Source organism: Ooceraea biroi, chromosome 7, assembly GCF_003672135.1.
Source record: "Ooceraea biroi isolate clonal line C1 chromosome 7, Obir_v5.4, whole genome shotgun sequence".
NCBI classification, from domain to species: Eukaryota; Metazoa; Arthropoda; class Insecta; order Hymenoptera; family Formicidae; genus Ooceraea; species Ooceraea biroi.
This window is the reverse complement of record NC_039512.1, coordinates 11,959,729-11,970,620: the sequence shown is the minus strand read 5'-3', so window position 1 is coordinate 11,970,620 and position 10,892 is coordinate 11,959,729. Positions and strand designations below refer to the sequence as shown.

The window sequence follows — 10,892 nt, the reverse complement described above, 5'->3', positions numbered from 1 at the left end:
TATCGAAGTAAGAAACGCTCGAAATCGCGAGCCAATCAAATGGCGAGGGGAAAACGAAGGAAGCGGTCTCTGGCAGAGGCTCCGTGACGTCATCAATCGCTGCGGCGCGACTGTCGTGTTGCAATTTTTGTGTGCATATGTGTGTATTGGGTACGTGTTTATATACATACTTTATACGTGCGTTGACACCATAGTGTAAACTCGAGAATTCTTTATTTATCAACCAATAGGCTTTGTCAACGTTGTCGCAGCTGTTTGTAACACGGCTTCGTAATCAGTAAAGCGGAATCTAACCTGACATAACCTCTTAATATTTGCGGAGGCACGTTCAGTATGTCAGTGAACCGAGTTAAGACTAATGCTGAACGCGTAATTTTAAGCTTCGGGGATCTGTCGCATTTTTTAGCAGTTGACACTTGCAGACGTGAGATTTATTTTTGCATCGTTATGACGTTGATGTATACAAGTTTTCATTCAGTTTATAGATGTGTAGTATGTCTTTTAAGATAATATGAGTTGTAGCATCGCTCGATTTTATTTACAGGAGTCCGTAATAGTAAGCGGTTGATCGCTCGTTCGTAAAATAAGATTGTCATATTTATGTAACATTCGAACGATCGCAAAATGAGTGAGAATGAGTCGATGTACGGGACAACGTTGTCTCAAGAATCCATTAAAGTCATAGCGGAGAGCATCGGCGTCGGCAATTTCCCGGATGAGGCTGCGAAGGAACTTGCGGAGGATGTCAGTTACAGATTGAAGGAAATTATTCAGGTTAGCCATGCAAATCAGTTGTATGTTTCACATAACCTAAATTTTCACTGAGATAAAATTTTATGTACATGTATATATAAAATTTTTCTCCATAAAAATTTAGATTCTATATGTATAAATAGTATATATAATATATATAATATATTTGTACGAGTTACCTTATAACGATTTAAAGTATATAGATCTAAAGTATAAAGTACTATAATAGCGATACATAATTTGCATTCTTCCTGAAGATATATAAAAATATATTGTAATAATATATGCTATACATAATCACGTCTCTCTATAAAATGTCAATAATGTTTTCTACTACAGGATGCTGCAAAATTCATGAGACATGGAAAACGTCAACGAATGAACACTCATGACATAGATCATGCGCTAAAGATCAAGAACATTGAGCCGACGTATGGATTCTTTGCTAAGGATCACACGCCATTCCGCTTTGCATCAGGCGGTGGTAGGGAGTTGCATTTCGTGGAGGAGAAGGAAATCGATCTTAACGAAGTTGTGTCCATGGCCGGTGGACAAACGTATCCCAAGCTACCTCTAGAAATTGTACTGAGGGCCCATTGGCTGTGTATCGATGGGGTTCAACCCACCATACCAGAAAATCCACCGCCAGTGTCGCAAGGTCTCTGTTCGATTTCGACGTTCCTTGAAGGAAGAAATGAAAAATTTTATTTTTTTAATTCTTTAACTTCAATTTTTTAATTTCATTTTTTAATTAAAGAAAAGTATCGTGCAATACGATATGCGAAAGGGCATAGGCACGATGATTCACAGGTACTCGTAATTCTCACTTGTTGCTGTGTGACTTTAATAGATGCTCAGAAACTGGAGAGCGTGGATCCGACGTCGAAGCTCAGCAATAAGAATCAGAATATCGGCGTCGGCATTCCGGGTGGTGGCGGCAAGAGTCAGAAGCTACGGAACGTGGAGACCGTCCACGTGAAGCAGCTCGCGACGCACGAGCTCAGCGTGGAACAGCAGCTGTATTACAAGGAGATAACTGAAGCATGCGTTGGCTCTGACGAAGCACGCAGGGCTGAGGCACTTCAATCGCTCTCGGCGGACCCGGGTTTGCACGAGATGCTGGCGCGTATGTGCACCTTCATCGCGGAGGGCGTGCGGGTCAACGTAGTGCAGAAGAATTTGGCTCTGCTGATCTATCTCATGCGGATGGTTAAAGCTATGCTCGACAATCCGAGTCTCTACCTGGAGAAATATGTAAGACATGGCTTTATGCTTCTTGAAGTCTGTGTTTCTTGATTCAATATGTTGTCCCACTCGAATGTAACAATATCAACGTGTATTTTTAGCTCCACGAGTTAATACCATCAGTTGCAACGTGCATAGTATCTCGATCTTTGTGCGTAAGACCTGAAATAGATAATCACTGGGCATTACGAGACTTTGCTGCTCGACTCTTGGTGCAGATATGCAAAAATTTCAACACTACCACGAACAACGTGCAAACCAGGGTCACGCGTATGTTCAGTCTAGCATTGGCGAAGAACAACCAGGTAATAGCGGTGTACGAACAAAATACGTGCAAGAGTCATGCTGAAATGTAAAGAAGCTGTTTTGAAAATAGCGTAGACTCCCAACCATGAATTTCATTTTGCGAAAGTAAAGAGTGATTTGTTGCAGACGCCGCTAATGTCGCTGTACGGAGCCATCGAGGGCCTCTGCGAATTCGGTCCAGAAGTAATCAAGGCTTTAGTAATCCCGAAGATTAAATTAATATCCGAGCGGATTGAATCGTGCATCGAGGGCCAGGGACTACCCAGTGTGGACAAAAATGCAGCCGGACATATTAAAACTCTACTTGTGGTAAAATCTGATTTGGATTTTCAAGACAGTTTCAGCTCTTTAATTAACGTGTGTCTTATCAATCTTAATTATAAAAATATTTATTTTTTTTTGGAGGAACATAGGATATTTTTACATTTAGTTATAATTATTTATTAATAAAAATTAAATTTATTAAAAATTAAAAAGAGAAATTGTATATTAATACAATTTTTTAATAATTATTAAGCATGGCAAAAAGCTAGTTCATCTCTTTTCTCTGACATGGAAAATATTCTTCAGAAATCGGTCGCGCCAGTTTTGAAAACGACACGGTCACCGCCGGATTACGTGGAGGAATATAGACAAGATTACGGATATATAGGCCCGGCATTGTGCGCCGCGGTCGCGAAAGCTCGCACGCAACCGACTGTACTAGCAACCACTGCAGCGACGACCACGGCACTGACCACGAATCAGCAACAAGGCTCTAATTGCACGGGGAAGACGCTTGTGCAAGCAGGTGAGCGATTTTGTCACTGCTATTAATGTTACGCGCAATTTAGGCATAATGTGTCATCATGTATCACAGTGAGTTCGACTCCGGGACAGCAAACGACCGGTCGCACGATTATGCTTGGCGCAAGCAGGACTGCTGGCGGAGCTGCCACTACCGGCGGGCAGAAATTCGTTATTTTACAATCACGCTCGCAGACATCCACCGCCACCAATATAAATACCAACATAAGCACCGGCACGATCCAGCAGCAGCAACAGTCACAGCAACAGCAGTCACAGCAGCAGCCACAGCAGCAGCAAGTTAAATTGGCGCAAGCGACTATCGGCCAGCAGAAAGCACACGTACAGACTTCTGCGCCGAAACTGGTCGTCGTATGCATGCCCACCAGCAGTCACACCAATTCATCGGTGACGCAGGTATCTCCTCGATTTTTCTTTCAAACTTCTCGAACCCGTTTATTTATAGTAGCATTATTTATCAGGTTTGATTTAAGGATATATATTTGAAGTGCAGTGAAATTTAAAGCGAAGATTTGAAAAGGTCGATTTTTCGTTTTCAGCAAGCGAATCTCACAACAAAAACACAAAATGTCTTCGTTACCACTCAACAGTCTGTCGAACGATCGCTCAGTCCTGAGGAAGAGCACTCATTTCAGTAAGACTACAATTGACAAAATGAAAACAGAACTTCCAAATCCTTCCGTTTAAGTTAATTTTTTAGAGTAAACACTATTAGGCCCAATTCTACCAACGTCGCTTAATTTTAACCGTAGTTTAACTCACTCTTTGTCTCTTTCTAAGGGCCAGTTCCACAAACTGCTAACCAGAAATTAATCGATTCTCTGTCTCTTCTTAGATAATAATGTAGAAAAAGATAGGTAATCTAAATCTCTGGTTACCGATGTTTGTGGAACTTGCCCTAAGGCAGGTAGTTAGAAAGAGACGAAGAGTGAGTTAAACTACGGTTAAAATTAAGCGACATTGGTGGAATCGGGCATAAGATAACATAAGAGGAAGTATTTCTAAGTAAAAAATAAATTTTATAATTCGAACAAGAAATTGATATTCTTTCTTTAATATATGATGAATATTTCATAATCTATTTTATTTGCTTAATTCGTGAATTTCTTTTGTTAAGTTATATTCTATATATATATCTGTTCAATACCTTCATATCTTTATGCAATTGTCATTACATTATTGTAAGAAACACAGATCCGATATTTTTATTCAGTAATTTTACTAAATTACTATGAAATAAATTTTAAATAGAATTAAAGAAATTTTATTTTATTACAACTACAATTACAGATTTTATATTGTATGTTGTGCATTGTCTAACGAAATACACGTCAATTATAAAAGATTTATCTTTTCTTCGCATAAACGGCCGATTCTTTTCGTTTCGTCGGGTCATATTTGAATGTCTTCAGTAGCGGTCCTTTACCGGCTCTGCTGAACTGTATTGCATCTACTCGTTGTCTGTTATCCATGTCCTTAGATATCTTCATGTTCGTCCAAGCTGAAATAGTTTAATGTGCATGATTTAACATGTGTCATGCAGAACTAAAAAATAAGTGTATTTGCTTTACGATATGTCGTCTGTAGCTATTTACACATCATTTACACATGTAAATGATTCATATTTCGTATTTGTTAGTTTCTTTTTGCATGAAACTGAAATATCACATTATCTTCTGCATTTATATGCCAATCAATGTTTATTCTTACATCGCGATGATTTTTATATCTCACGTCATGAAAAATGTTAACATTGTCGAGTGCTCTTACGACCTAATTACTCACCTTCTTTGAATTCTGCGATGAATCCTTTGTCACTCTTTTTCACTTCCGCAGCCGTCTTGGTATTTAAGATTGGCATATTAAGCTTCTTTCTTATATACGGGATCTTTAGAAAATGAGCTTGCGCCAGAGAAATGACGTTCGTCGACAACCAATACGTCACAATAGTCTGCAAATTATGGGCACGCATATTTAAAACAATGCTCACCGTTGTATCATTATTTGAATTGGACGTATCCCGCGATGTATAAACGATAATTTTGTCGAGAGTTTCCTAAGGAAATTGATACGTTGCCAGAAGCGACAACGATATTGTTATACTTACACCGGGGAAGTGAATCATGAATGGCAACACGACGAAGGGCGCAACTCGTATGACGTATCGCATCAAGCCCATTGCCCTGAGATTGGCGCCGTCCGCGCCGACTTCGATCGTGATATACATGGTCACACTGGTGGCTATTGGCATTATGTAATAAGGATCGTGCAGAGTGAGATCTGTTACCCACCAAAAGCCACCTTCCTTCAAGCTTTCCACAGGCGTGTTGGCCATCTTTCGCAGAGCTAGGAAGAATGAGATGAACACCGGCGCCTAGGGAATCCAAATTGCTTAAGAGGAGCTATTATATTTTTTATTTCTGTTTTTTTTTACGGTAGGTAGATCATGGACGCGTTAACGTAATCTGGTGTATTCCTGATTTGCCAAAATATTTTACGGTAAAGCAGTCGATTTAAATAACTGATCATGTAAGATGAAAGGAAAGACGTTTCAAATATTATTAAGAGAAATTTTTGTCATGAAACATTGTGTATTGATATTTCAACGAAGCAGCATTTATCCATTTGATTAACACTTGACTAACTTGATTCACAATTAAGAGATTGCATTACCTGGACTATCGGCATCAGTATGTTTTTCCCGAAACTGATGTCGTTATTTTTCGTGTACTGCATCAGGTCAGATGCAGCTCGTGAACCTGTCGGCGAGACATTGTTCTGTCGATTAATTAATTCCAACTAATTCCGGACGAAGTGTCCGTGATCATAGTTCTCTTTTCGAATTCCGTAAACGAATTTCGTTTACGGAGGAATGAAACACACATGCGGAACAGTTTTTGAGGAATGTAAGAACGCTAGCTTACTTTCCACGTAGTCGCCGGAGTTCCTGGCTTCCGACATCTTCTCTTGCAACTGTTTTATCTTTGGCATGTGATTGTTGAACTTGATCATATTTTTCTGCGCGATTACCACTATGGGAAACATGAGGAGCCTCACGCAGAGGGTACCTGAGCACGATTACGCTGATAATTGCGAATTCAAAAGTTTCATTGAATCTATAACTATAAAATTCCGTAATAGAGAAATACCTATGACGATTGTCGTCCACCATGGAAGGTCACAATGTATGTGCAGAAATTCCAAGGACTTCTGTATAAGACCGACTGGAGTGTAATTGCAGCCCAGACCCATGCTCTCGAAAGTTGGCTCCCCATTTGAATGCAGTTTCACGATATTTTCAACTATTTCTTGAACTATCGGCGTTGGTGCATCTGTGTGACGCATTAACAAGTATCAATGTAAATTAAATGAAAGTGGAATATTTTACGCAATTTTGATTTGTTTTCCTCACGTGATAATTAGTGGAAGTAAATTTTGTCATGAATAAGGGTAGTTATGTATTTACTGTGACATACTTAGCACAGCAACTAAACACTTGTTACAATACAGCCTTAAGAAATCGAAGAAGTGTTAAGCTCAGAAGACATTTCTGTAAATACCTGGTATCTCATCATACGGACTGATTTCTGGTGCTGCTTGTGGTATAGCTTCTGGTGCTGTACTTTGTGATGGCGTCGTTTCTGGAGGTGCTGTACTTGGTGCTGTCTCATTGGTGCTGGCATAACGAACTAAAGGGATCCCTACGACTCTGCAGTTTCTGTGCAAATCCAGCAAGGAACTTCTAGGGATCTGTCTCACTTGCCTAACTAAGTGGATATATCTGTATGCAATTACTTCCTAAACAAACACATAAAATAGCTTGCTATTTCATTAATTAATTTTAGATGTGTCGTAGCAGCTACTTGTATTAAACATATAGAGACGTTACTGCTACATATTTCCTGAGAGAGATAGAAAACAATTAGCTGGGGAATATCATTTTATCATCCTTTACACAAAACTATTATACGGAGCGTGGGAAAATATAAATAAAAATAATATATAGATTTTTCAGATTACGTTGTCCATTAACCAATAAAATGGTTATATCCAGAGATATTATTGTGCAATTATGCGATCTTCTATTATATTTATATAATTTATATCACTGTCATGCTGTCTTTCTAAATACCGATTTGTTGGTTTGCATTTCTCGCCGCTAAATAATAATCTAACCTCCAAAATCGCGGACATGTAATTTTTACCTGCGATACTACATTTGCTTTGGAGAACGCTTGCCGGCAAGCGACCGTGGCTGCACGCATGTTCAGCATTTTTGTGATTTTTAACTGAAATATCGATGATTCTTAATAAACATTCGGAAGTATATGACTCTCTTGATTCAACGTGGATGGTTAGAAAGTCGTATATTATCGACTGATAATCGACTTATGTATAGTATCGATACTTGCAATATATCGATTGACTATGAATGCGCTTCGTACTTCATGCGTGTGATTTGTTAAAAGTGAACTCGCGTTACACTTCTCGTGTGAAATTATTATTGTGTATTTCCGCTCAGTGTTCGTCGTGAAATTAATATTATGTTAATATCGAGCAGTTCATTACGGTCTACGAATACCATCCATCGAGATTTTGAAGATACTCTTCTTCGATACCGGGAAAAATCTACGTTGCATCTTTCGCACAAATATTTCTTCGATGCAGGATCATCGCTAGGTACGTGACATACGTATTATTGTTTGGAAAAGTTTAATGGCAAACAACCCTCGTAAACTTGAAGTCTCGACGTCAAGCAGGACTTCAGGTGCGGTTCTTAGCGCTAGAAATACTCCGAAACACTTTCGAACCCTTTTCTTCCATCAAAGAACAAGAAATGTTTTGATACGCAACAAGAAGAAGACAGAAAGTGCTTGTTGAGGCAGTACGTCTTTTACGTACGTGCATTTAAATTCGTATTTTATGTATTACGCGAAATCTAACTCGACATATTCGATTGATCAGATATATAGTCCGTGCCGAATTTTCTCGCAAAATTCGAATGCTTTGTATTAATTCTTAATTAATTCTTGATATAAAGTTTTGTAGTTGAATTTCGCTAATAAAACTCGCACAGATCTCCCGGTACTGCTAATTCTTAATACAAAATTTTGCATTTGATTTTTGCTAAAAAAGATGGACATTTTTAGTCATCCCAACATTTATCATATGGGTACATGAAAAACTCTGCCGATAATCTATGATGTTGATAACTTATCGATAGGCTATCAACGCTACATTCAAATTATCATTTGAGTTCAGATGGAGCCACTAATACGAAATTGCATGTCGCGAACAATTCAGTACCATTTCAGTTTAAGTGATCATTGAGAAATAGTACAAGCAATTTAAAGCCTCTGATGAAAGCAAAAGAACGTCAGTTTTTGGTATATAGCAGTCTTACAACATTGCCAATAATGGACTGTAAGCTCTCTTTTATATTACTATTTATATTATAACATTGAACATTATATATGTATTAAAATGTTTTAGTTATTCCAAACTTTACTGAAATTAATTTAATTTAATTTGTCCAATTTTCTATGATACCGCATTTGTATCACTCTTGTTAGTTTATATGTTACAAGATACAAATATGCTGGATACTAATGAGATCATTATTTGAATCATTATTCTCAATATATGCTCCGTAATTTATAAATTATTTATTGCATGACATCTTTCTATAAAATACATAAAACTGTTTTTGTTCTTTTATACTATAACAAAAATTTACATGCATCATGTATGTACAACAATAATATAGCGTACGCTATGTGCATAACTGTATAATCACGAAATCTGTACAAATTACCAATGTTTCACCGGTGATGAAAAAACTCGACTTATAACTTATCAGTCACTGAATCGATTGTTCGAAGATCACCGGTGAGAATCCCCGGGTTCCGTGCTCTCCCTCGGGAGTCCACCGCGCCGATCGTTACGCCTCCTTACCGTAGGAACAGTGCCGACTCACGTGATCGAATCTACCGCAATGACATTCAGTTTGGGCCGTGCGGGACGTGGGTTATTAAGCGAGACCTGTTATTAAAGTCCCTCTCGTGCCCTGCCTGTAGCTTCGCAGGCTGCCCTTCTCCCCCTCTCCTCTCCCTCCACCCTCTTCCTCCCTCACCTCTTCCTTTCCTCGCCGTACCTTCGGCGAACCTCCTTCGAATCGGAGAGGAGAGCGGCTTTGTTGATTTAAGGCGATAATACGGGGCTGCAAGAGATTTTACATGAAAAAAAGGAGCGAAAGCACAAGACCGGCGTGGTTATAATTACAGATTCGCATTGTCCCGGAACCCCCTTAAACCCCTCCTTAACCATCGCTGCCTGTCAGTCTCGTTCTCTCCCTTTTCCCTTCCCTCCCCCAACTCGGAAATGATTCTACGTAACGTAAGGGCGCGAACGCCGCGTCGCGAGGTGATCGTTAACTGCTCCCCTCTTCTCCCTCCTCCCATCGCACCGCGTTTCTAACACTTAATTATTTATTCCGTCATCATGTGGTAGTAATGTCACAGTATGTACAGTAGCGCAATTCCCGATCGGCGCCTTTGATACACGTGTATCACGAAATGAAGTGCGCATACCTGAAGTCCAAGCATTATACTAGTATTGTCATCTTATACGCAAAATTAGTTGCGCTACTGTGGTAATGTGTTACGATTTGTTTCTATTAATACGCGCGTAAGTAATGTTTAATTATATAATTCTCTATTCTGTCTTCCTCCACCGCGAATCTTTTTTTCCCATTTAGTCGATTAGTCTGAATAAGAGCTATAGAACTGTTGGTTAGTTCGTCCTCGATTTACATCGCCGCAGATTGGCGGCGTTCAATTATTTATTACAATTGCTGCAGAGTAATTGGCACATTTAATTATATATTTATATCGTTGCCTACATTGTTAGCGTTTAATTATTTCTGTTCACAATATTGCGCGTTGCTGAAGTTTAATTGCTTAGTTTCGTTATTGTGCGATGGTATCATTTCGATCACGAAATGTTACAGATTCAGTAAAGCGCAAATTTTCCAGCAAGCGAAAAATTTACAAGACCCGACATTGAAAAAGTACGTTTTCGGTTTTATAACTCAATATGAAAATTACCTTGGTGTCTTAGTCGAAGATTCGAGATTTCGAGAAACATGATTTGATAATGATTTGGAATTTGATTGGGATGTTCGGTGTTTTAAATTCGTGAACGAGAACTGACCCTTCTGCTAAAATCTTCTGGTTCATTGATGAAGCGCGCAGGAGTATTTGCCAGAAGCGGGACGAACTAATCTACGCTTGTGATCGTCTTCAGAGTGACTTCACAGACCTGTCGAGGCGAGTCAGGACACAAAATCTCGATGATGCCGCCGGTCACCGAAGCGGCGGTGTCTCTCCGGTCATAGCGCCATATTCCCAACCGATCATAGCTTCATCAGTCTTTCACGGATACGCGCTAGCCACCTGAGAGATCCCACAGATACGAGGAAAGCAGGCACCGAAAAAAGGCCGTACCTGTTTCGACGGTCGTGTTAACAGCCGAGACTCATAAAGACGTTTAAAGTGGCCCAAGGAAGAGAGATAGGGAAAGAGAAAGTGAAAGAGACGATGACACTCCTTTTCGGGTTTCTCTATCCTGCTTCTTCTCCCGCGCTGCCTTTCCCGACTTTTCGAAGCTGTCGGTTTCAAAAGCGGCAATAAATAGGGCATTAACGGTAACTCGTAAACACATTATATTGTATGCACGCACAGCAGAGCCACATTTTATGGAGATGTGACTTTGTGTGTACA

General features: G+C 39.4%; 2 protein-coding genes across 4 annotated transcripts; one reads left to right on the top strand and one right to left on the bottom strand.

The window, feature by feature from the left end:
• Positions 1-67: 67 nt before the first annotated feature.
• LOC105279804 (transcription initiation factor TFIID subunit 6) lies at positions 68-4,450 on the top strand. Of its 3 annotated transcripts, none has more exons than XM_011339840.3 (9): positions 68-150; positions 545-774; positions 1,093-1,411; positions 1,604-2,007; positions 2,100-2,303; positions 2,431-2,613; positions 2,875-3,094; positions 3,164-3,507; positions 3,651-4,450. In XM_011339840.3, the coding sequence occupies exons 2-9, from the start codon at positions 625-627 to the stop codon at positions 3,747-3,749; spliced, it is 1,923 nt and encodes a 640-aa protein (XP_011338142.1). In that variant the 5' UTR covers positions 68-150; positions 545-624; the 3' UTR covers positions 3,750-4,450. The 3 variants fall into 3 exon arrangements, with proteins under 3 accessions (XP_011338142.1, XP_011338140.1, XP_011338141.1); XM_011339838.3 differs by lacking the exon at positions 68-150 and adding an exon at positions 157-424; XM_011339839.3 differs by lacking the exon at positions 68-150 and adding an exon at positions 157-458.
• LOC105279802 (mitochondrial inner membrane protein OXA1L) lies at positions 4,365-7,489 on the bottom strand. The gene is made up of 8 exons (XM_011339836.3): positions 7,317-7,489; positions 6,672-6,909; positions 6,261-6,443; positions 6,036-6,179; positions 5,785-5,870; positions 5,219-5,485; positions 4,897-5,062; positions 4,365-4,612 (listed from the first exon to the last, which is right to left on the bottom strand). The coding sequence occupies exons 1-8, from the start codon at positions 7,383-7,385 to the stop codon at positions 4,458-4,460; spliced, it is 1,308 nt and encodes a 435-aa protein (XP_011338138.2). The 5' UTR covers positions 7,386-7,489; the 3' UTR covers positions 4,365-4,457.
• Positions 7,490-10,892: the final 3,403 nt, after the last annotated feature.